The following is a 26,373-nucleotide window of genomic DNA, read 5'->3' on the forward strand; positions in this document are numbered from 1 at the left end:
TCTATTTAAAGAAACCCCGGAAAAAATGGAATAATAAATTATAAAAATCATTTTCCTAGGAAATTAAAATTGAAATTTCCGTTTTGGGATATTTCTTAAAATCAGTGAAGTAAAACAAGAATAACCTCTTAATTTAACTAACCATTAATCCTTTAGAATTTCTTGATGAATAGATAAATGCATTTGATAAAATAGTTTTTAAAGAATTTTCCAATCATTTTTAAAATAACTTTTGACGCCAAAATAAAATTCTTAGATTTCGACATCAAAGTAATATTCTTCTGAAACTTTTTTTAATAGCCAATATATATTATAAGATTTATTTAAGTACAAACCAGATAAAGAATATAGAAATGACCACCAGTTTACAACAATTGTTCAGATTTTTAAATTTTATTTGAATTTGAATAAACAATACTAGACAACAACTACTTAGAAGTAAGTACAAGTTCATACATACAAGTTACATAAAAATAGTTCGGGTTAGGCTCTCAGCTCATTTCCGCTTCGAACGAATTATCTTTGAAACGTACTATATATTGTATGTGTGTGTGGGTGTGTGTATGTATAACAAAGTCATGTATAAGTACAATGGGCTAACTTGTGTTTTTTGCTTTTGTGAATTTCAATAACCTGACTACAAATACAAAGAAGGCAAAATTACAGCGGCCACTTCAATCCAAGGAGCATTGACTTTAAAAGACAGCTCCGATTGAAGTGCGTTAAACGATTTTGTTATAAACAATTTTCGTTTAATCTTAAAGGGAGAGTTCTAGGTTTTTGTTTAGTTTTTTTTTGTGTGTGTTTGACACTAATTATCACTACGCCAGTTGAAGTTAAATAGTTTACGGTTTCCTCAAGTTTTCCACGCTGGGATTGCTTCGATTTGATAGGTCTTAGCCAAGTTTATAATATTTTTTTGTGTATATGCAAATGCAATTATTGCTAATAATACATGCGAAAGTCCAACGGAATAAATAATTTGTTTGATTCGTTGGTTTCTTTGTGTGTGATGCAAATTGGTTTCCCTCTTCCTCCTTTCCGTGGGAAGGATATACATATTTGTCTTATCTCGACAAGTCCGAGGTAACGTTTTCAAATTTGATAAACCATCAACTGATTCGGTTGGCCTCAAAAATATGCTTTGTTCTCTGCTCCAAGACACCCCGGCTAATAATCTAATTTGTCTCTTGATTTCAGTTGCAATTTAGGTACACGATTTCCGCTTCCTCTTCCTCTTCTTCTTCTTCTTCTTCTTCTTCAGACCCTGCATATACTATACAAATATGTATATGTATAACTATATCGGTGTATTATATATGCGACGGGCTATTCAGGTGAGTGTTTGTCTGTGGCTTGTCTTTAAATACTAATTGCAGGTAGTTCGTTAACACTTTCACACCAGAATTTCGCAACAAATATATAGTATTTGTATTTGTATTGTTTTAGTTTTGCCTTTCTTTGCTTTAGCTATTGTGATTTTGTTTTGTTTTTTTTTTTTGTGGGCCATCGTAAAACGTGGCTTGACTCTAATACTTTCAATCTAAAACTAATTAAGTTGCAGCTAAGCCAATTCTAGGCTGGTAAATTGGTTTGTTCATAGAAATCGGGCTCATCGTCGTCGTTCTTCTTCATTTCGCTGCCATCCAACTAGAAATATTTTAAACATAAGTTATAATTTTACTGAATTATGTATTTAATATTATATTACCGCTTGCATTTCCTCTGGATTGTAAAGTTTGCTCAAATTCTGTCGAATTGGCACCATCATGATCAGGAAAAAGGGGAAGGCCAGCGAAAACTGGGATGACTTTACGGTCCAAAGAAGTACGAGACAAAGCACTTGGATGGTGGTAAACAGATGCAGTTTCCAAGGACGCAGACGTTTTACGTAAGGCGTGGGAGGATAATGCTTCACCGGCATGAAATACAGTCTTATTCTGTAAAATAAAAGAAGGTTTAAATAAACTGTTTACTATATAATTAAGACGAATAACCAACCGCTCGAACAGCTGCACTCCGCTCATGGAGGCCACTCCCATGTACAAAAACACTCCAAAGAGCACGGCCATGGGAATCAAGCGCAGGAGTGGAGCCATCAGCACCGAAAGACCAATCATGAGGCACACAAAAAATCCAGACAGCCTCTGCTCCTTGACATCAACGATCCTGGGCGACTCACCAGGGGCATGTGTGCTGTATAGAAAGGGATATAACTCATATATTTACTTCCTTTAAGGCTGTATATATATTTAATCCTACCGTGACATAATGGTAACGGAGGACACATGCGTCACAGATCTCACAGTGGCAGCGCAATGCCAGGGCATTCCAAACAATCCGCAGGCGCAGTTGAGCAGGCACAGCAAAACAATATCCCAATGGAGACCGGAACCCTTCTTCAGACCACGATCTGGCTTATCCACAATCAACTCGGAGATCTGCGACTCCATGAAGATGAGGATATAAACGAGCAGGGCGGGCACCACACAGGCAAATGGAATCCAAGTGGAGGAGGTATCGAAGCCAATGTACCAACCACGTTTCAAGGGATCACTGGGCGACAGACCCTCGGGAACCACCAGTTTCTCCGTATAAACAGCCGGCACCAGGTAATCCACCAGCACAAAAATGGCAATCGAGATGGGCACACCGAAATCTCCGAGGGCACGACGAGCATTGCGACCCAGGAAATGGGAATTGCGGAAGAGCTTCAGGTAGTAGGCGACCACAAAGGTGGCCAGTGTGAGAATGGTGCAGAATAGAGCGGTGTTTGGTTGATTCTTGGGCAGCGGAGGTGGACCCATTGGCATGGCCGTCGTGGAGATATTCAAAACCATTTCGGTGATATTCGCTGGCGAAACTGTGGTTGCATTAAAGAGACTTTCATTGGCGGCATGATCGTGAGCAACCAACGTGGGAGGTGGCAGATTGTAATCCGACAGAAGTGGATTCTGCTTGTAGATCGAAATCAGTTTCATAAACGTTTCCACAATATAAATGAGTGTGATGAGGGCCGAGAATATCTCCTGTGTGAATCTCGTTAGCAGACGCACATAAACACTTCCCTCGAATGCAGAAACAGTCAGCGCAATAATTATCAACCAAACTCCAACGTAAACCCGTAAAGCCAGAAAATTAAATCCATTTTGTGTGCAGAAAACCATGAGAGCTTCGTCGAAGAGCAGCAGGGGTCCAGTGGTGCCGATGATCACCAGCGGTTGGCAGGAGAGGCAATGGAAGACGATGCCCACCAGGGAGCAAGAGATCAGCGTCTCGGAAATACCAATCCAACTGTCCGTCTTGGCGGAAACGAGACCTCCGAACGTGATGGCGGTCGAGAGGCAAGCGAAGTACATGAAGATGGTGGCCGCCAGAGTTTCCGAGTTCAGACCATCCAGAATATCGCTTTTGTACATGGGCATTCGCCGTTTCAGATCGTTCCTCAATCCACCCCACAAGCGACCTGTTTTCTCCAGCGGACCGGGCTTCTTCTTTTTCCCGCCATCCTCATCATCGGAGCCACCATCTCCTCCACCATCACCGCCGCCGATCGTGAATCCAATGGCTCCGTGGGTTTGCTTCTCCAGCAACGCCTTCTCCTCGTCCTTGCCAATTTTGATCATCTCGCTGTCGCGTTTCACCTGCAACGCCTTGATCTTCCGCGTGCGGATCCAATCCCTTTTGGCCTTCAACTCCTCGAAGGGCAGGAGATCGTGGCGATCCCAGTTGCCGGGCGGCAGAACGATCGAATCATCCAGGAACTCATTAATGGCCGACAGCAGATCCTTGCGATCGTCGGCCTTGTAGGCAATGGCATGGAAGTGCTCGTTGGCCATCAGCGTGGAGATGGAACGACCCACTTCGTGGTAGTCCAAGTCAAAGTTACGGGGTCCCAGGAGCACAAACATGAACCGCACCGGGACAGGAACCTCCGTCAAGGTGGGCATCAGCACACCCTCCGACAGACGGACAAAGGCAATCGTTGGCTGCTCCAGGAACTCTACGGCACCAACCTTTAGGAAAACGAAAAATTATTCATAAATAAGGAATAAGGAATTATTTATTTTCAACTATCAGTAATCAGATCCCAGCTCTTCTAAGCCCATTTTTCTTCTAGTTTTCATCCATTTTAAAAGTGGGATACCTCTCTAAATATTTTATTAAAATATCTATCTAGCTAATTTTTGATTTTTTTGGTCGATGTTTCGTCACTTTTTGTGACCTCCTTCCTTTTAAAATTTACGAAAAATTGGTTTGGTGAATATGGACCAAAATTCACTTAATCTATTTCCATAATTTTCATATTTTAATAAGTTTTTGAAAGTTCTAAAAGTTTGTAATTTAATTCTCTAACATACTGCATAATTAGCAGTTTTTATTTTAACTATGAACAACTTACCAGAACAGTGGTGGCCTCAGCACCCGCAGGAATCCTCTTAAGGATCGTGTCATTCTGCAGCTTCTTGAGATCCTCCTGCGACGAGGAGTACATATCGTCCTTCATGTCGATCTTTAGCTCGTTGCTACGCTTGCTGCCTCCGATTTCGCTGGCCGGCATTATCTTGATCTTCTTGTCATCTGTGCCGCCCGACAAATTCTGCAGAGCATTTGATACAAATTCAGTAAATGGTAACTTAAAGGATGGCATTGTTTTGTGGGGAACATTAAGCAAGCTTCACATGCAAAGCTAGTGCCAAAACACTGAACACAAGAGTACAATAAAATCGTGCAACTGAACGAAATCGTAATATATTGTTTAGAGCAATAACAGAGTGCGGTCTTTGGCAGCAGTTGAATCTAGAGTTGCGAGTGGAAGGGATCTAAGGCATAATACTTGAACAACACAGTCACAATCACAATTGAGAACTTGCCAATCGTGGAGGTGGAGAGCACACATAAAAACAGTGGTTCTAAGGGGGGGAGAAGGGCTACGGAACTGGGCTAACGTGGTGGGGCTAAAAAGAAACATCGCGAGTTCTATAAGCGCATTTCGGCTGCTTCTGGCTTCCTTTGGGTCAGGGAATGAAATCAGTGCAAAACACTGATTTAAAGTTAAGAAAATTTTGAAAGCTCTTTTAAGTTGTGAAAACCTTTTTTAAGCAAAGTAAATATAAAAACGTTTTTTATAAACAATACTACACCATTAGAAATTTTAGGGTATAGAATTTGTAAATTTATAAATAATTCTCTATTTTCTGTTACCTGTAATCAAAGTCTAAAATTGTACACTTTAAAATGCAAATTTTATATATTTTCAAAATAATCTAAAAACGTGTAGGAAGTTTTCAATCATTCTAGTTAATTTTTCAATTCTTAATATGACTCCAAATATCATTAATAAATAAAATAAAAATTCCAACAGCGGGTAGCATTAAATTGTTTTTTATAATTTCTGTTCTGCCATGAATAACAAAAGATTTTTATGGTGTTCTATTAAGATATCAAATTAGCATGAATTTCTACTGCTATCCTCATCAAATATTTTTTTTAATTTTGTAAATGAGATTCATTCATCTGAATTCATTCCCTGACTGGAGAAGCGGAGGACGAGAAGGGGGATTTTCTTAGGGGTTTCTAGTTCATTACACCCAGGTAGGACATCGTGGAGTGGCGTCGATGGTCGATCGCTGCCGCTGCAGCGGAGGCAGTGGCCACATTCAGCATCGCCGCGGTGGGCGGGGCACTCGAGGTGACGCAGATGCTCCTCCTGGCCTTGGCCAAGTTGCGAGGTGGCTGCTGTGCCGGCTGCTGCTGCTGGAACTGCTGGTGAGCGGAAGACTCCGCTCCCATCCAAAGAAACTTTTGTGTTCGGAGTGCAAGAAAGTATTGTGTATTTTGGTTTTGTGGCGATAAAAAAAATTAAGTAAACGCACAAGAAAGAAAGAAATTGAAGAGATACACGAACGTTTGGACAAAGCGGCGCTTTTATAAGATACATCTGTACGATCATGGATATATACAATTTAGCTGTTCATTACCGATTTGGGTATAAGTTGCTGTTGTTGTTGATGTTGTAGTTATTATTATTGTTGTTGATGTTGGTGTGCGAGTTGTGAGTCATGAGATGGCAGAAATAGACAAGAGAATAATGACCACGATCATGGGGATTAACAAACTTTTCGCACAATTTTCACTGAAAGCCAATTATTTATAGCGAACAGGCACGATGTCAATAGGTAAATGGTTGGATGATAACACGTTATTGGAATGACAAGTAGAGGAAGGCACAGGAGTGTTAGCGGACCAATTGAATGAGGTTGATGATGAGGAAGTAAACTCACCTGCAGGCTGGTGTAGCTGTTGTACTTCCTCTTGGTGAAGGGCAGCACTCCCTGGTGTTCGTTGACATGGCGATGCCGCAGGAGCAGCGACCGCATCACCGAGGGCTTGTCGTTGATGTCGATCAGGTCCTCGATCACCATCTAAAAAGGGGGATTTATTATTAAAGATTAGTTTACTTTAAGAAAGGATTTATAAGATTTAAACAGGCATGCAAATAGTTATTTTTTTAAGATTTACCTATAAACATTATTACAACCATCCATTTTAAAATTAGTGAAATTATAAAATGATTGGGTTACTATTTTAAAAATATTCTCTACAAAGTTTATTATGTTACATAAAGGCATATATGATTAAAAATTAAGATAAATTGTTCCAAGAAAGATTTGTTATATCTGAATATATTTTTTAATCAGAAAGATTTGTTAAATAATTTTTTAAACAAAACTCACCTGCTCTACCACACGATAGGCCACGGCGGGCAGGTCCTTCTCGTTGAGATCGAGCAGGACAACGCCCGTTTCCAGGCAGCGACGCAAATTGAGCAGCGAGTGGAAGGAGAGGGAGGCAACATGGGGCTTGCCCCAGCGATCGGAGCCCTCCTCCACATCCTCCTCGTATTTGATCCAGCGGGCGGTCTCCTTCCATTCGCGATCCTCGCCCACGCCAGTGAGCTCGTCCAGTTGTACAAAGATCTGATTGAAAAGTAATTAAAAATATATTTTAAAAATTTAAAATAATGTTTTTAATCAAATACACACCTCATGAGGACTATGATCCACCTCGGGCTTCTTGTTGGTGAAGGGGGAAATCGTAATTTGGGGCAGTTCGCGCAACTTGATGGATGAGTGATGAATCTTGTGGCGCCGCAAGGCACGCGGGTCGTCCGAACGATGTGATCTCAGCTCATTGAGATCAGCCTCCTATAATGGTTTAAAAAACAAGAGATTAAATCTAGAACTTAGTTTCATATAAAGGATCTATTTTTGGGGCTAAGGGCACGGCCAAGGATAATATGGTCAACCTGTTTAGCCGGCATTTGGCCATTTGTCTACAGGTGAGTCCGTTTATTTTGTGGGTTAGCAATGAGAGTTGGAGAGACACAATAGCTGGTTTAGTTAGATGATTTAAGCTATGTTTAGTTGGGAAAGGGTTTTCGAGGAGGAAGTACTTATACGACTGGGAATTTCAAGGAACCCTACCTCCAATGCCGTGTCCTCAGGCTGCACAGAGATGCGACGCGCACCTGCATCACCGTTTTCCTCGAGCTTGATTTTGGGTTCCACGCTGTCCTGATGTGAGAATTTACGTTGTCTATAATACTGATGGCGGCTGCAAATGAGATTTTGTTTAAGAATATTATTTCACAGCATTGATTTATATATAAATTCTGCCAGTAATATTTTTTTTTACTTTTATGAAGAATTTTAGTACGCGAAACCTTTTTGTTAACGGTTAAAAAAATACTAATGATGATTTCATGTTAATCTGTTTCTTAAAGCTCAAATTCAAGTTCAAATTTTATTTTTATTAAGAAAACACAGATTTTGTTTCTCTCTACGGAGTTTACAACTCAGCTAACTTAGACAAAAGCTGAGCTCTTTGTCCTTGAAAACAAGACCCAAAGGACAAAACATTCCGGAATGAGAGAACAAGAAACCTGTGTTTTTCCTAATTTAACAAGGGACACAAAACCCCAAAGCTTGTGTCAGCTAGAAAACATGAAAATGAAATGAATTTAAGGTTAATAAATTAAATTTATTATTTATAAACTGAGCAAAGTTAAATTAAAAAAAAATTTCAAGTAATTTGTTACGTATACGTAATGTCTGTTGGTATAAGTAATTTAAAAACATCACGCATACGCTACGTTGTCTGTGAGTTCATCCATTTAAATATATTTGAGTGTAAATTATTTTTTTAAATAAATTATATTTGTACCTTCTTCTGCGTTTACGTTCGTGCGATTGGTCCGTGGGTTGTTCATCATAACTCAAACTGGGCGGGGTGACGACAATCTTCTTCTTGCCGCCGAACTGGACGTGCTTCTCGTCCAGCGAGTTATCCGAGTGATCGCCGTGTCCGGCTCTCTCGGATACTAACGGAAAGTCCTCGGGGATGTCATCGTAGTTTTGTGCATTGTTCAAAGGTTCCGTTTGGCTCTCGTACTCCGAATCCTCCTCTATATTCAGATCGTTTGTGCGGACTAACCCAAAATAAAATATATATTAGAGAAAATATATAATTAAAACCCATAATATAACTTACTGCTATTCTTTTTGCGGGATCCAATGGGCTGCTGGGAGTTGTCCTGGAAGGTGTTTACATCGAACTTGTCTTTGCGCGAACTATTGCTGGCAAAGACCTTGTCCATTTCCGAGTCCAGCAGCACCTCATCGGGATCCTCATTGCCGGACTGCAAAAGCAATAAAAAAAAAAAGAAAGACAAATACTGTCGTTAGTCAATTGTTTTCATGCGTTTGGTCACGTTGTGCATGAGTCAAGTCGTCGCAAATACTTTTCAATTAAGAATCTATGGGGAAAACAAAGTCAGACAAGTCATGTGACTCGCAGCATTTTTGTTCGTCGTCACGAGTCTTTCGACAGAATGTTGACGATTCTGTGAAAAACACTTAGAGGGGCGAGAAGAATTGGGTAACAATTCGCCTCTGTCCAAACATTAATCATTTACCAACAAGTGCAAACGTACGCATTGGGAACCTCAAAAAAAAAAAAAAAAAAAAATAAGAAAACAAACACTACATTCCACCATTTGGAACTGGATTCACTGGGCGTCGTTCGTAATTGCTTTTAATCGATCTCAATTGATTTCCATAGTGACGAAGGCATTGATTGCGCACTTCTCTCAATCATCATTATTAACATCAATATCAACATCGTCTGGCATAAAAATATCGTATTTATGAACATTAAATTCTTTGCCTCGAGGCGAGAAACAAGTAAACCCAATTATTCCCAATTGTTATGTGGCTATCAGATTACAAATATAGGAAAAATCTGAAATTGTTTATTGAAAATCACTGGGAAGGTTGCCGAGAATTCAATTTTCCCCTTTCGCTTAATTGAGTCTTTGATTACAAGAAAAACATATTAAATGATTTTGTATGCAATCTAAACTATAACAAAATGGCAAAACAATATTCTCATACATTTATTAAAATTTTAATAGGTATATAAAGGGTTTAAAAATCATCAGTTTTAAATACAACTTTATAAAGATTATTACAAGCAAAGGGAATCCCCTATATTTATTTGACTTAAAAATTTAAAACCCATGGCGTTAATATGCAGGTGTTCAAAATAAATGTTACAGTGGCAAGTAGATAATTTCCAGTTTATTTACTCTAACATCGGTGATAATAAACACCTCAAATTTGTACTCACATTGCACACATTCAGCCAAGTTAGTCAACATATTTTGCCAGGTATTCCTAGCTTTTACGACGCGTCTTTTAAGGGCTTTGCGGACACGAGTGCTTTCCCCAGTTTTGTTTACCAAGTCAACATATAAATTATCGTATGCTCTGATGTAAGGTACATAAATGCAAATGAAATTAGGTAAGTGCGATTTTCCCGCGGCAAAACACCCGAAGGACTACCGAGCGATTCCCGGTCAGGTCTGCGCACCTGATGAATATTTTATGCCAACTTTAATACACCGGGCGAGCGTATCCTTGACAATTACATTCACTTCCTGATAAGCCCGCGGGGCAGATAAGGGCGGAAACAAAGGCAAACACTGTTTCTGTTTGAGTTTATAAATAGAAAAAATTTAATAACGCTGAGAGCCTGCACGTGGGAACGTCAATGTGTCCACCAACAACAGACAGCAAAAACAAAAAAAAAAATAGAACAGAACAGAAAAAAAAAAAGGAAGACCAACGACCAAGTGTCTGTTTGTGACCCCGGTGGTTGGGTTTCTGTGGGTGGTTTCTGTGGGTGGTGGTTTTCCAGTGGGTGGCGTTTTGCATGTGATAAGCTAGAGCGTAACGCGCCATGTTACGTTAATTAATCGATAAACACTAAGTTGCCCCATAATGACTTTGATACTAATGCCGCTTTTGGTGCTTCATTATGAAGTTGATGGCATTGCCGATTTCGAGATACAAACGGGCAGGCAGTAAAAGTATTTTGTCATTTAGCCATTAGCCTGATGCCCATCATAATGTGGCTACAAGCCAACCGGTCTACATAAGCCCCCAAAACCACCCACTCAAACTCAACCCAAGCCAACCCAACCCAACCACCCACTCTTCAGGTAACGAACGCTCCAACTGAACGTCACACTTTGTGCAGCATGTCAGCGGCGCTTATCAGAATAATCGATGGTATGTTTTGGCCCCAACCCTCCACCGACCTGCCACGCCCACTGCCCCGCCCACTAGACGTCTAAGCTGTCAATTTTCGTTGTTATTTGTTTAGCGTTCGTACTGGAGCCCAATGAGTATGCACGGGTCATACTCCTATCCTAAACCAAGTACACTTGGTAGCTGGCAAAAGATATTTAAGCTAAATGAGATCATCTAATAAGAAAATTTTGGTTAAAGATAAAAATATTCCTTAATTAAAATTTAAGTTGTAAATGTAGTTAACCATAGAAGTAAACAAAAATGTAGAAAAATTGCAGAAAACTAGGAAGAATAATATTTTATTTAAAATAAATTTTTAAAATCGAATAAATGTTTTTCATTTGGTTTTTCTTCTTTAAATGTTTCTTCTATATTCTTGACTTTTTGGTTTTTAAATAAAGAATTTAATTTAAAATCATGATTATGGTTATTGTAAGTAACAAAAGTGTAGCTCTAAATATGTTTGCATATTCACAACGATTCTGTAATATGACATTTCTAAACGATTTGGGTTCGTCAGTGCATATAAAATAAAACTTAGAAGCGGAATAAACATTTCCGATTGAAAGCTTCCTGCCATTTTCTTCCGTCTTTTGCAGCGTTTTCCTTTCAATTTGCATAACATATTTTTGGTTGCACAGGCACGTGTATGTGTGTGTGTTTGTGTGTGTGTAAGTTCTGTGCTGACATTTGCATTTTATACTCTTCTTTTCGCCTCGAAAAAACCCCCTCAGAACTCGGCGCACCTATTGGAGTGACAAGCGTTGTGTGCAGTCACTGTCAAAGTCAAGCCATAAGTTCGCCCATAAAGCCGGGCGTGCATGTAAGCATCTAGCAAGTTGGCTCCAAGTTTTGGCCAACAATAAGTCGGGCCGAGTTCGCGGAGCGTTTCTGATGTGATTTGACATCTGCGAGGCGGCAAGCGAGCGGCTGCGGCACGTGACTTACTATACAAGTCATAAGCAAGTTAAGAGCTCGTGGCCTAAACAACTTTTTGTCCAACTTGCCAAATTGAATCAAATTGCGGCTAAAGCGAAACTTGTTAAGATTTTGCCAGTTGCCAACTGTTGTTGTCATCGCCAGCGAATAAGTTTTTACACTTACGCCCGCACAGAAGATTAAAAGTTCGTCCGCCGGGACGTATCGCATATAAGTTGGTATTTATCGGAAAACTGTTTGAGTTGGCCAAAAGAAAAAATAGAGGTGAAAGCTGAAGATTGCTAAAGTTCATGAGACGCTTAAAAACAAGTTTCAAATGTGGTTGCTGCTACTTAAGAGTTTAACCTCTTAAGGAAAATAACTTATAATCCAGAAATATTCAAAGAAACATTTTGGAAGTAATTTTAGCTATACATAAAAATTAATTTCGTCCCATAATTGTAATTCCTTTGTAAAAATAACTTAATCAAATTTATAAAAATTCTAGGAAAATATCCTCATGATTTTTTTTAGAAAATAAGTGTCCCCTTGTCTCACGAATTTTCCACAATTGTTTTAGGGATCAACGAACATCTGGCCATAACTAACAAGACCGTAAAAAGTGTGCAAAGCTGCCGAGTGGACTTAAGCGAAAACAGTAACCGTTTAACTTTACATTTAACTTCTGACTTTGAGTTGGATATATATTTACGTGTGTATACACAAAACTTTTTATTTGTTTGCAGCTGTCGAATTTTTTTCCAGGGTCTGTGCATAATTTGGTGGACTTTTATTGTACCGCTTACGCTACGCAGTTGGGTTATTATTTTTTTTTTTTTTTATACTTTGTTTTTGTTTGTTTGCACAAATTAACGATGCTTCTATAACGCTTTTGTCCGACTGTCATTGGTGTGTATGTAAGTGTGTGTGTCTGTGTGTATCTGTGTTAATTTAATGTGAATTCCGCAGCGGAAATGCTCGCACAAGCACAAGACTGACGGCGGAAAAGCGGAAAAAGTGGAAAAGTGGGTACAGGACATCAAGGGGTCAGGGGGTCAGAGGCAGACACGTGCGAAAGGTTAAACTGGTCATTGGGCGGAGGCCCAGGCGTTAAAGCGTCGTATACGTAATCTAGTGATGGGAAATCATGCTGACAATGCTGCTCACCCTCTCTCTAATCGGCGTCTATATCCACACACTATAGCTTTGCACAATGGAAAAGTGTTGCATACTTCAAGGTCAGCCGATGCCATTGTGTGGCTGTGTGCGTATGTGCGAGGGTGTATGTGTATGTGTGTGTGTGTGGGCGTGGGAGTGTGGGTTCAATGGCGTTTAGCAATAAATTGTTGAGGCCTTCTCTATTTATTATCCTGCGGCCGGAACTGAATAGAAAATATTCCGGGTAATGTGAGGAATTTTATGGGAATTTTACTTGGAATGGTTTCCCCTTTTAAAGTGAAAACTTAACTAGCCGTTTAAAAGGGATTCTGGGTAATGTGAAAGTGCTTTATAGCAATCACGCTTTTAACTTTTAACTGTCTTTTTATGAAGTGCAAACTATAAAAGCAAACAGGTGGCAAATATGTGAAAAGTGTTCTGGGAATCGTAAAGTTATACTGTGTTGATGAATGTTAAATTCTTGGAACTTAGTAAATATATAAATAAACAATAAACAATTTTAACAAGGCTTCCCTATGGGGTAAAATCTACAACTCTAAGCGGCTTACATAAGCAGAACTTGTACAAAACTTAAATCAGACCCCACTCAACTTTGCCACCTTGAAAGAAAACTTAGGAAAAGTGAAAACCCCTGTTTTCCCCACTTAGGTGTGTGTGCGTATAAATAATGCAGAAGCTGTTAAATAATTCTGAACGTTTTTATAATGCAGACAAATTGGAAACACGAAACCGCAAAATCCCATTTGAACAGCCAATCATTCATCAATCCGGCAAACCGAAATGAAACTCGGTTATTATTGTAAATTTTTTAAGATGCCGCACACAAAAGACGAAAAGACACCTTGAAATGTATATATATATACTCGTACATTTAAGACCGCAGACACACGTGTGTTCATTGAGGTTCAATTTTGTCGCTTGGGGTAACATTTCGGTAACATTTCTGTGTTTTTCACTGTCACTGAGCCGTTTTATTGCCCCAAAATGTATGCAACACCCAAGAAGAATTTCTCTTTGGTATATACTATATATATATATATATATATATACATATGTATAGCTGGGTGCCTTTGGCACACAAAAGGCCAACTCACTTGTTGTGCCCAGCTGCCAACTTTTCGACTATAATTTTGTATGAAAAAAAAGGGACAAAATTTGAATGTGCAAAAGGCTTTTCCCATTTTCTCGCCGTGTGTGTGTCTGTGTGCGTGGGCTCTTTTGAAACAATTTTCAAGGTTGTGTGCTCTTGAAAAGTTTGTATGTTGGGCAACTTTCCGTGCGATTTTGATTAACGCTATAGATCAAACAAGTTAAACTAGTTTTACGCTTTACCTTGAGGGCTCCCAGTTGTTATTTTGTGCAAATTTCCTGCTGTGAAAAACTTTCAAACACTCTGGTCGTTGTTTGGTAATAGATATTTTCCTTTTTGGCAAAACCTTTTTGCCTGTTGCACTTTGACCCGCGAATTACGATAATTTATTTTCGGGGAAACTGGAGCCTGTTCCGTTGACTGGGAAGGCTGCCCAGCAAATGAGGGGCCATGGCTTTTGGCTGCTGCTGCTTTTGCCATAGCTGCTGCCTGTTACCTGACTTTGTTGGCCAGTGCGCAGGCGTGGTCGAAAGCGCGCGTATAACGGTAGAACAGGCCGCTCAGCTGGCAGCGCTGCAGCGTTTGGGGCACGCTCAGCTGATTTTCAGGGCCACCGGCGGAGGCGGCGGCGTCAGGGGGCGGGCTTTACTATGCCACAAAACAGACACCACCACCCCCCAGGATCCCCAGCTGCTGACGTAAATCGGAATGCAGTTTGCGCTAAGAAAGCTTTTTGGAGCCAAAAGCTTCCTTTGCTCAGCATTTTTGTGTTTTTTTTTGTTCGTGTTGTTGTGTTCAGTCCTCCCAACAACCAGTGCATAATTAATGGCAAAGCTTTCACGCTCACAGGACCTCCTGATGGTCAAGGCCGCTCAAGGCCAACACTTAGTGTTTTGTATGGCCAACGATTATGGCCAAGAGAGAGGAGGTGACGAGACGAAAGGCAGTGTGCAAAAAAGCTCCTTTTTGGCATGCACAAAAATCTATTCACTTGATGGCACTTTTGAACAGCCAGCCAGCCAGCCAGCAGTACATTAAGGCTCATTAGCTGGCCAACCATGTATGTATGTATGTGTGGATTTTGGGTAATTAGCGATAACACTCGAGTTGTAATGGCTAATTGAGTTATGTGACAGTACAGGGCAGATCTGGATGATGGAACACCGCCTTAGGGAACCTGAATTATGTAAGGGTATTAACATTAAATGAGCTCGATGGATGTTAGGTCCAGTAATTGATTGATTGTAGCCGTATGTAATAAATATTTAACAACTGTCTTGTTGGCTATAAGAGCTGGAGGTATATCCTTTGGTAGTACAACGAACTTTACTGCTGTCGGAAAATTAGCCGAGCCATAAAACAATCTTACAAATAATGATAAGCCAATAAAGTGAGCTAGCAAACAAATTGAATAGTTGTTTGACAATTTATTATCTGCAATTTTTATAGGATAAAGGAGTAAAATTATTATTCATTCAATCATATACAGAATAAAAAATCAATCTTAATATTTTATTTATTTGCTTCAATGTTTAATGAACGTTCTGCTGTATTTTTATTTTTTAGTTTTGCAAACGAATTTCTGATTTTATTTATACCTATCGTATTTATTCCTAGCTTATACAATACAAACCATTATAAATTTTATATACAAGTACATCCTACATCGTTCTTTTTTTAACTTTCCACCTGAAACTTGGCATACTTTGTGGTGCAATTAAGTTAATTGAGGTTGCTGCTCCCACGGCTACTGCAACTTGATGCTTTCACCTGGCGAGGTGTCAATGAATTGATTGCTATTAAAATTCCGCTGTACTATTACTTTTCATTGTCAATGCCAAAGTGAGTGCCACAGCGGCAGCCTTGACCACGAGTATTGATTTCCTGTTCTGTGTGTTTGTGAAATGTGTGTGTGTGTGTGTGTTGTGCGCTGTGTGTGTTGTTTGTTTAGAGTGTATAGTATGTGCGCTTCATTTGAATGCTGAATGTCTAACTAGCTTCCTGTTACCGTTATTGCCAACTGTCAGTTGCCAGTTGCACAATTAAAATGCGTTTATTTCGACGCGTTTAGCGTTTAGCCTTTAAGCTGACAACTTGTTGTCGCCCTCCAGCCTCACCACACTACGTATACGTAATGTTTATCGCAAAATGCGAGCACAAAAGCGGCATTTTCGCATGAATGAATGCATGATTAGATGGAATTGTGATCTAGTACTCAGTACTCTCGCACACGAAACCCAAACCCAAATCGAAATCGAAATTGAAATTGAAACCGAAATCGATTTACTGGAAACTGGTTTCTAAATTGTGTCATTTGGTAGCTGGCGGGCATATGCCGGGGTGCCCAAAACAACTGACACACTGCGGAAATGTGTAGAAAAGTAAACAACTGAACAAAACCAGAGACCACACAAACAAAATCAATAACAATTACTTGACATTACTCTGCGGGCTGGCGAATGAATTATTCACAATTTGGCATTAGCAAAAAATGAATTTGCCAAGTGATTTATTTAATGGAAAACTACCAAAGGCAGTCAAATATATTACTTTTTTGGCTCTTGCTTACATTACACCATAAAATTGCTTAAAGGGAACCTAAACTGGGGAAAATTCGTATCGGGATCATCATCAGCGACAGTATGAGCTCATTTCCACATTTGCCTAATTAATTTTCCAGCCAATGCATTAGGCGGTACTATTTATAGTTAATCTACCTGCACTAAGGAAATTAACTAAAGATATTCCAAGAGTAATTAGAAAGCTAACTTACACATCTATCTAATTTATATTTATTAATAAAAGTTTGTATAAAATGTTTGAGTTTATCTTGTTTGTTTGCGTAAATATGATTGAAAAAAATATTTAAACAAATTCACTTGTTGCATAATTTGGTTTTTATAAATTTTTCTATGGATTTGTTTCTTATATGCTTTTTAAATTAATTAAAACTCACCTTCTTTTTGGTATTGAAGCCGAGGAAGGATAATTTGCGGACATTATTCTCCCTGCCGCTGGCCGAACTGAAGCTCATCTTGACTTTTTTGTCCGCTCTCCTTTCTTAGTTTTGGTTTTAATTTGTGTCCAATCCGAAGATTTTGGGGGATTTAAAGCTGCCTATTTGATGATCAGGCAATGCAATGGCATCGAGGTGCTGTTGTGCTGGGTGATTTTCTGCGGCCACTGTGGATGCTCCAAGAATCTCGGCATTCGGGGCAGCGAATTCAACGCCCTGAAATTAAAAAACCAAAAAAAAAAGAGATACAGAAATTGAAACAGAAACAGAAGCGGGTGCTTGCAACGCAATTTCATTAATAAACAATTTCGACTGTTGCTGCTTTTTTGTCACTGCTAAGGAGGCCAATTGAAGGCGATGCCGCACAAAAAAAAATATAAGTACCGAGCGCAATAAAAACCATTCGACGCGACTCAATTAAAGTTAAATGGCAGCCACACGCATAGAAAGGGCGGCCAAGGGGGGCGGGGTCGACTAAGCACGCGACTTTCGTTGACGGCTCGTGATCAATTTGCGTTATTTGAACACTCAATTATTATTCGGAACTTGGAACAAAACGAATGTGGCAATCGACGCCCCAAGGCGGTATTCTTTGCCACTCGGATCGCTCACTTAACGATCTGCATCGCCATATTTATAAAATTAACTTTACACATAGAAAAATATTGTGATAAATTTAATTTATCTAACTTTTAAATTCGCAATAAAAAAACCTCACTATTAACTTTTGATAAGCAATAAGGTTATTATCGATTAACTTAAAAAGGGAAAACATGTATATATCTAGCTATTTATTTGATTACAAGTATACATTTTTTTGTTATACGTTGAACTTTGTCTTGATAATCAAAAAGAAAGTTGTTATCTCATTGGTGCAATATCACTAGTTATATAACTAAGACAATGCTAAGTTAATGAAAAATACAATTTTTGAGAAAATAATAATAAAATTGGTATTTTACAAGTGTCATGCTGTGTGTCACTGTTCTTAACTTAGTATTGCGATATGGCTATTGCGATATGGTTAATTGTCATCTTATCAAATTAAATGTGAAAAAGAAAGTGACCAAGCAAGTTCGAGGAAAAATGAAAGAATTGCAAGCTATTTATTGTTTTTGCTTAAAACAAACATGATTCAACGTTTAATTTTCTATGAATTAATATTTTCGCATCACAGACTTTGCAATACATATTTTTTTTTCAAGATTAATAGCCTTTTAACGCACTGCAACAACTGTCTGAAGTTCAAACCAGAATTTATGCTAATAATGGGCACCGCCTAATCGTAGTTGTGTCAGCCCCTTCGATTCGGGGCGTGGCAATCGTTGAACCTAAACGGCAATAAACCGAAACAAACACAAACACAAAGCAGGCAGACGGCAGGAGTCCCGTGTTAAATGTTACGTGTCCTCGGGTCCTTAATAATTCAGTAAGCACCTTTATGGGTACAACCAGCAGACTGGCAGGACAGCAGCAAGAGAATTGCCGAAAAAAGCGATACGAAACGAAACCGTAAGTTACACAAATTCAATTAGGCACCGCAGGCCATTTGGTTTGCACGTCAACGGCAACGGAATCGCGAACTTGTGGCCACCGGGGCGGATACGCGATATTCAGGACACCGACGAGGCTTTCTCCGTGGCGTACGAATGCCGTGTGAACCTGTTGCGGCTGCGAATGCGGTGATTTATGTGAGCTTCTTTCGGCAGCCAAGAACGCTTAAAAAGTGAGACCGCCAGCCGAAGTATCTACGAACTGCGAAAAACCCCGCCTACGTCTGTATTGGTTTGTATCTGTGTGTGGGGAACAGAGCTTCGTTTCGTATCGTATATCGCGTAGACAATCCAACATGAGTCTCGTGCTTAGACACAGCGCCTTAACTTAGCCCGTCCCATTAACTGTTTTTTTTTTTTTATTTTTGTTCTTCATTTTTTTTTGCTTTTTCTACTACCCACAAATTTTCACTTGGTCGCGTTGATTATGTAAGAAAATGTGACTCGCCTTTGCGAGCTTCCATGTGCCTTGGATATTCTGTCGGTCTTGTTTGCCATATGTTCTTCGATAAATAAAAAAAAAATAGCACAGAAAAACAACTGATGGGTCTCCTCCGTCTGACCATGGATTAAAGTTAAGTTGGTGAGCAAACAAAACTTTGGCTTTTGGCAACCTTGATATTGCCTCGCGTCGCATAAAAGTGGGTGGCATGTTACGGTAAACGTTATTAACTAATAAAAGGATTTCAAAGTTGATCAATGGCTGAACGGGCGGAAGCACCTCCAAGGTTGCCGAATAAATATTTGTACACCCAGTCCATCATTTCACCGCCTTAGGGAATGTGTGATAAATTCATAAATTGCTTCGTTCATTATTGATACAAACTTGTATTTGTTTTCCAATATTTGCATAGGTAACAGCTTTAATAACTTTATTTAGCTTTCACTGATAGTTTCTTTGTGCATTGGATTTATGTTAATATTTTTAAATTATCAATCCCACTCAAACGAGTAATTATTTAATAAGATCTGTACTCTATTCAATAAAATGCAATTTAAAGTCTATACGCAGTGTGACTTCAAGATTATAATAAAAAATTAAAATAAAAATAGAGTTAAAGATCAATCTAGAGCTATTTTCGTTTAGACCAAGACCAACTCTGCTTTTATTGCTATTCTTTTGGTACAATCGATCGTTGATCGCGTGACTCTAACTGAATTCGACACGATAAATGGCACGTCGCTGGGAAAAACAAATAAATTTGCACATTTTATGGCAAGCACAAGGGAAAAAGACGAATGGCAGACAGTTGCATGTTATCAAAATTAGAGGCAACTTAAAACTCATTAATATATAAGACACTTAAAGGCAAACAAAACGGTGCGGCCGCAGGTTTCCATAAACCCCGAAGGTGTTACAATTTAAAACCCCCAAAAAAAAAAAAAGGTGCCAGAGAGAGAGGGTGAGGTGAAAATTAACGTGGTGATCAATTTTATGGGTTCATTAGCGTGCGCTGGCGAAATGACGCCAAACGATCGATCGTACGACGGTCCGACTTAATTTTGATTTAAATTATTTGTTTGTATATACGTACGACGAGGTATAAAAAACATTAGCGCGTATCAAAAAAAGAACCGCCTACACCTTTACTTTACCTTATCGCACTGGGCTAGCCATTCATTTTGATTTCGATTCCGATTCAGATTCAGGCTACAATTTATTAAAACAATTGACAGTAATGTATGGGATTTGCCGTTTGGGCGGCTTCATAAATTATCAAATTGTCTATTATGTGTCGTGCTCCGAAATTGATATGATTTAACCTAAGAGACACGTCAATTAGCCGCCTGCTGATAGATGATAAATTGCCAAGGAGGGCTTTAAATAGCCAAGTTGCTTATGCAATCGGACGGAAAGTTTGGGTTTTATCAGTCCAGTCTCGTGCGACGTCTCTCTCTCTTCTTATCAAAGCGATGTTTCTCGCCGGCCAAATCATTCCAGATCCAACCGGTTTCTTTCAGTCAGCTGCTGCTATTTCCGATCCTGCCTCACAAAGTAAATGCCACACAATTTACATTCACGTGCTGCCGAACAAGTTCAAAACCGGTTTCTTTTCGGTCGGCCAAATTGCAACAGTCAACACTGCACAAAAGGCAGCTGCAACTGGAATCGGGATTGCAACTGCAACAGCAGCTGACATTGAACTTGAAAGCACTCGAGCGCCGCGGACTACTACCCACTTCGCTGCTCCACCGGAAAGGGGTTTTTAACAACCTACCCCCACCCATTTTCACAATACGGTAGCAAAACCACTCGAACGTATAAATGTCAGTTTAAAAACCACTCGAGATATAATACATATGGAGCGGTTACCTGTTCAACATTTCGGTCGACGACGCCGGTAATTATATAGAAGTGTGCCCATATACAATTCTCAAATATTATATATGGGTGCATAAAAATATTTGATAATTGGAAACGCATTGTTTGAGTACGCTATAAATCTTGCGGACCATAAATATTTGTTTCACCGATCCCCAGACTGATTACCAAACCCTCGACGTGCGATTCATTACTAAAAACTATACTTAAGGCACACAAATACCTACTTCAAGTGCACTTATTGGAATAGGTTAGTAATCGCACAATTACAGTTTACAGTTGAATTGAGAGGCTTGAATTACCATTCGGTTTTCTGTTTAATGGTATACTTTTATCAAGTGGTGTCAATCGCAGTAGCTAAACGACCGATTAATTGCGGTTATCGCATATGCCTCGACTGTGGATTACTGCACAAAGCTTTTACATTGATATAACCACAATAAATGATATAACAAATTTAATTAGCATTAATTAATTGAATGTAAGCCGAAACAATAGGAGCCACCTGCACATTAATTTAATGATTTAAAATAAAGAAACGAATTAACACAATTAAATGTGGTAAATATTACATTGAAAAGATTATTATTTTTTATTTAAAATAAATCATTTTAAAAACGTATGTTTGCACTACAAAAAAAGAGAAATAAATTCACCAGCACGTGACTTATACTTTCGTTAAGCACTTTACTGCCACTTTCCACTTGAGTGACATTATTGTCCAACCTTGAAGGATTTATGATCGACAGTGTTCGTTTGTTCAAAGGTTCAAAGCACTTCAAATCAATTGCATTCGAAACACGACATTTCAAATAAAACATTTGGCAACGCTTCAGCGCGTTCAAACGGAAAATCACGAAAAGTCTGAAATCCAATTCCAACTGCAAATATAGAACCACACTTTAATTAGGCTACTGCCGTTCCACTAATGACTCTCCGATCAACTAACCAATAAAAGGCCCCCAGATCGACGACCAATGTGGGGGTTGACTAACCGCATATGTTAACCCCAATTAAAAATTTTTTTTCAGAATCCCACTTCTATTTCCCTTAGCGATAAGTCAACTGATTTCAAAATACGAACTGTTTTCCCCGGAGTGTTTATATGAGTTTCTTAAAAACTACACACAGATGGCCTCTGCGGTTCTTCACCGAACTTAAGTATATAGTCACAAAAGTTTATTTTCTTTTGTTTCCGTAAATCAGTTCTCGAGAAAGCCTATATCAATAGCAATCATGGCAGTTGCGAAAGGGGATCCGGTATCTTTTCTATATCCAGAACAAAACGTTACGCTTTTGCTGACAAACTCTCCGCCAGTTGTCGGTGATTTTGTTTTGATGATTCATTGAGCATTTTAAGCGTGACGAAATGGGATGCCTTATCTAAAGGGAGTCGTTCTTTATGAATAAGTTTGGAGTTTTGACTAAAGGTTTTGTAACAATCTGCTTATACGTTTTATGAGTTTGTGAAGTAAAAAATTTATACATTTTTTTTGAATCTGACTATGATTTTAAAACCTCACTTTGTTTAAAGTACCGTTGAAAATTTGTTTACAAATAAACTAATATTTTTGCTCATATAAGGTTTATGTCCAGGAATTTTTTATACAAATATTTACGCTTTATTTATTTATACTTGCGTACACTTTTTGTTTGAAAAAGTGGTTTTGTAAATATTGATTTCTTTTTTGGGACTTGATCAAACTTAAAAAGAAAGGTGAATAGTTTATTTTTATAACCAGTTGGCTGTATTTATTGGGGATCACCTTACGCCCTTTGTCTGCGCCAATGCTTTATACTTCCTCCATATCGGCCATTGTTATTAAATACTTCAATTTGCCGGCCGCAGCATATTCTGTGTATCGTTCGCAGGAACAATAAATTCTACTCTCGCAAAATTACAACAACAGATTCGCCACAAGTTGTGTAAACAAAAGTGCAAAGCAACAATTACAGCTATGGCAGAAGCAGCAATAACAATAAAAACCCAACTTTAAGCGTCATGATACATTTTGGTTAAATATCAGACAAGAACAATACCACAAAAAGCAAGAACAGCGAAAAACAAAACAAAACAACAAAAAACAAAATAACCACCCGAGTCGAGATAAACAAATTCTAGTTAACATTGTGTGTTTATCGTGTGCGGGTCGCGAGTGCAACATAGGAGTTGTGGAAAGGGGGCGGACCGGGGGAAAAGCCAAATTATTGAGCCATTACTCACCAGTTGAAACCTCAGGGGGGCGTGGCTAGGGGGCAGTTACAGTGAGAGGGCGCCAAAAACAAATATTTGTCACACAGCGAAAAAATTACTTAAAAACGATAAGAAGCTACGCTTACAAATAAAACACATGTTTTTTTAAAAATATATATTTTTAAACTGATTGAGCTTTGATTTGCTCTTAGTATATTAAGATAAAGTATTGTTCAGTATTATTTTTAGTAAACAATAGTGTGTCATACACAATCGATTTATTACTCAAGTTGTTATATTTAGACTAGTTAGCTAAAATATGCATTTTGTTTTTCTGAGTGCAGCAAAAGGAACTGCAACCAGAGGTTCACGTGCTGCGCAAAAAGCGAGGAGGTGCAGAGTGGGGCTCGAAATGGGGGTCCAGTGGGGGACTTGAAACACACTCAGTGCTGATAGCAGAAATTCCCCCAAAGAAGAGTTTCGGTGCTTTTTGCCCCTGTTGTTTTTCTTGTTGTTCCTGAAAATTTGCATAAAAAGCAAACAAACTTAGCATAAAGCGCCGCGGGGAATGAAAGCCAAACAGGCGGTATTGGTGGTGGAGAAAGGGGAAAAAGGCAGATGGAAACTTTTTCCAGAACGTGGCACTACGTGCCCGGTACAACTGAAACTGTGTTAGCTCTGCTTGTCGAACAAACACAAAATAACAACAACAAAAATCAAAAGCAAAAAAATCAAGAACACAAAAAAAGAAATAAACCCACACCGCCCCTGGCCAAAGATCCAAAATAGAACCAGTTTCAAGAGTTTCAGAGTCACATGCTGCAGTTGCTCTCGGACCTGACTTGATTTATCTTTTTCGTCTGCTTAATAATTTGTCCGACAGCAATTGAAAATCGGGGGCCAAAAAGTTCTTAGCCAACAGCAGGCAGCAAACAGTATTTAACAATATTTAGTTCCGTAATTGTTTTCCCGCCCGCCCAGTAAATTTCGCATTTTCTTTGACACTTTTCCAACTGCGAAAAAGCTCAGTAAATGTTTATTCTTACACAGAGAAAAAAAGTGTTAGTACCTTAAAATAATACGGAAGTAATTGTTTTTTTTATAATTTTGATAAAAAATTTGAGAGATTTAATTTTGTAACATTATTTTACAGAGATATTTGTTACATAAGAATTTCTGATTTCAGTTAGTTTCCTGTCTATTATAAAAGCCGCGGAAATAATCATGTATAATTTAAAGTTTATGTATTTTAATTTTTAAAGGTACATTTCGAAATAATCCCAATTTTTGTCTGTGTGGAAATCGCGACAGAAAGTCGAAATATCCACAATTTAAAGATCTTTCGCACGAAAATAGCCACAGACACAACGTCAGACCAGAGTGAATTTTATAATTGACACGTACTTGAAGTTTTCTTTTATTTTTTACTTTTTACCTTTTACTCGGCCACGGGCGCCAACAACAACAATAGCGACCACTGATGACGTCGCCGCTTGGCGAAATTCGAAAATTTTCCACTGTGCCTCAGACACAGCTCATTGATTAGCATAAAGGGTTTTTTTAATGGATCTTGCTGGATCAGCTTCCTGGGCTTTTCAATTTTTTGGGTTTTTTTTTTTTCAATATTGCGCGGGGTGACAATAAACAAATCGAAGAGCGAGTGGGAGAGAGATAAAGGGGGGCAAAAAACACACACTCACGCACTGTCTGGAAAAAGAAAGAACACGAGAACGAACGCGTCGATAAAAACAACAGACGATAAAGGAAAAGGCAAAGGCGCGTACGAAAATTGGCAGGAAAGAGCAACAAAAACAACGGCGCTTGTTTCTTGTGGTTGTTAGGTGCGCGCGCGGTGGTGGAACCTTTGTGTTTTATACTTTTTTTACGACTTTCTGTGTTTCGGGGCAAACTTGAACTTGGCTAGCGCTGTGCCGCCTTTATCCGTAGTTTCTGTTTCGGTTTTTCTGTGCGAGCAGCAGCACGTTTCGGAGCGTAATGATTTACAGTTCCTGCCACAGCACGTTTTTAACCGGAGCGATCGAAAACGCAAACGCAAACGCCGCTGAGCGAGAGCGGGAGCCGCAACAACTGGGGCGGCGAAAGAGAGACTGCAGCTCCCACCCTCACCACCGATCGCTCTCTTTGGCGCACAGTGGGATTTGTCCCCAGTCATTTATTGACAAGCTTGGTCTACGTAAAGCAGAAAAATCTTTTTGACAGCCTGAAGTGTGCATCTTGTCGGCTACGCAATGTAACATGTTTTTACAACCTGTCGGCTACGCAACATTTGGAAATCACACAAAAATCTTTCTTTAACTTATTGAATAAAAATATCAATTCTAACAATGACTTGAATCTAAGTTTTAACTAGTTTGCCCCAGAATACTTTCCGGTTTCTAATCAATTGATTGGAAGCCTAATCATTTGATTAGTAACTTTTATGTTATGATATGCATTTTTTGTCAGTTTAGCCAAACGCTTTTTTTTGCGCAATATTCCCACAATGATAAGTTCCTAAATATAATACCTTATTCTCCATCTATAGTTTTAAATGTGTTAGCTAATGGAATGTTTTTTCCACTGTGCAAGGCCACCCTAAACGGGGATCGCTCTCTGTCTCGCTCTCAGACAGGCTTAACTCTTTCTCTGCCATTTCCTCCCTCCATCCCTCTCTTTCTGGCAGGCTGCGTTGTTTAACCCTCCGTAGGGACCCGTTTCGACCCCCCACTGAATGGTTGTCTTATCTATTAATATCACTGCGTTTGATTTTTTATCTAAAAATAAACAGCACTGTGTCGAAATGCCAATATTTGACCAGCAATTCACGCAATGCAAATTAACGGTCTCCGACGCTCTAATTGATTGATTTGCATTTGAAATGAGAGGCAACAATCGATCCGTTAAGAACTGTGCGACACTTGATGAGAGCTCTTTGAATGGTCATAATTTTTACCAACGTCTACATGTCGAATAATTTTGATTGCGGGTTTATACTTGAAAATTTATGACGTACAATTGAGCCAAATAATGATTAAAAGCAGTCACAATATGGGTGTGTTTTTGGGGGCGAGGTATGTAGCACTGATAACTCTGGCAAACAGAAAGCTTTCCAGCGAGACCAGGACTTTCCAATGAGGCATTTTCCGATAGCTGTCTACATACGTCAGAGTTGGATTGGATGTGAAAATATTAATCTGTATTGATTGTTACAATTCGCAAGCACTTGATAACTGATCCAAAAGGTGGTGCGAAATTTTTGTCAATTCAACAAATTAATTATGGTCTATTGGACAGCTATTTTGATCGAGTGGCGGTAGGAAAATTTATGGCTGAAGCCGCAGGGCTTTGTTGAAGAAGGCGAACAAATAAAATGTCAAGAGTGGCCGAGCGTCACCCTTTTTCACAATTCGCACGATTAAAAGTCCATTAATTGATAAGCGAAAAA

The 26,373-nt window shown here is 39.1% G+C and overlaps 1 protein-coding gene across 7 annotated transcripts; it reads right to left on the bottom strand.

Annotated features, from left to right (window-relative positions):
- Window positions 1-377: 377 nt before the first annotated feature.
- On the bottom strand, window positions 378-24,931 carry LOC108087544 (anion exchange protein 3). 7 transcript variants are annotated; one of them, XM_017184953.2, is made up of 15 exons: window positions 24,806-24,931; window positions 24,364-24,635; window positions 16,799-17,074; window positions 8,554-8,701; window positions 8,227-8,491; window positions 7,488-7,617; window positions 7,047-7,208; window positions 6,738-6,980; window positions 6,285-6,425; window positions 5,982-5,999; window positions 4,403-4,600; window positions 2,263-4,016; window positions 2,002-2,196; window positions 1,712-1,940; window positions 378-1,650 (listed from the first exon to the last, which is right to left on the bottom strand). In XM_017184953.2, the coding sequence occupies exons 3-15, from the start codon at window positions 16,874-16,876 to the stop codon at window positions 1,576-1,578; spliced, it is 3,636 nt and encodes a 1,211-aa protein (XP_017040442.2). In that variant the 5' UTR covers window positions 16,877-17,074; window positions 24,364-24,635; window positions 24,806-24,931; the 3' UTR covers window positions 378-1,575. The 7 variants fall into 7 exon arrangements, with proteins under 7 accessions (XP_017040442.2, XP_017040448.2, XP_017040444.2 ...); XM_017184959.2 differs by lacking the exon at window positions 5,982-5,999 and adding an exon at window positions 5,590-5,802 and having other exon boundaries at window positions 24,364-24,931; XM_017184955.2 differs by having other exon boundaries at window positions 24,364-24,931.
- Window positions 24,932-26,373: the final 1,442 nt, after the last annotated feature.

This window comes from Drosophila ficusphila, unplaced genomic scaffold, assembly GCF_018152265.1.
Source record: "Drosophila ficusphila isolate 14025-0441.05 unplaced genomic scaffold, ASM1815226v1 contig_106, whole genome shotgun sequence".
Taxonomy (NCBI): domain Eukaryota; kingdom Metazoa; phylum Arthropoda; class Insecta; order Diptera; family Drosophilidae; genus Drosophila; species Drosophila ficusphila.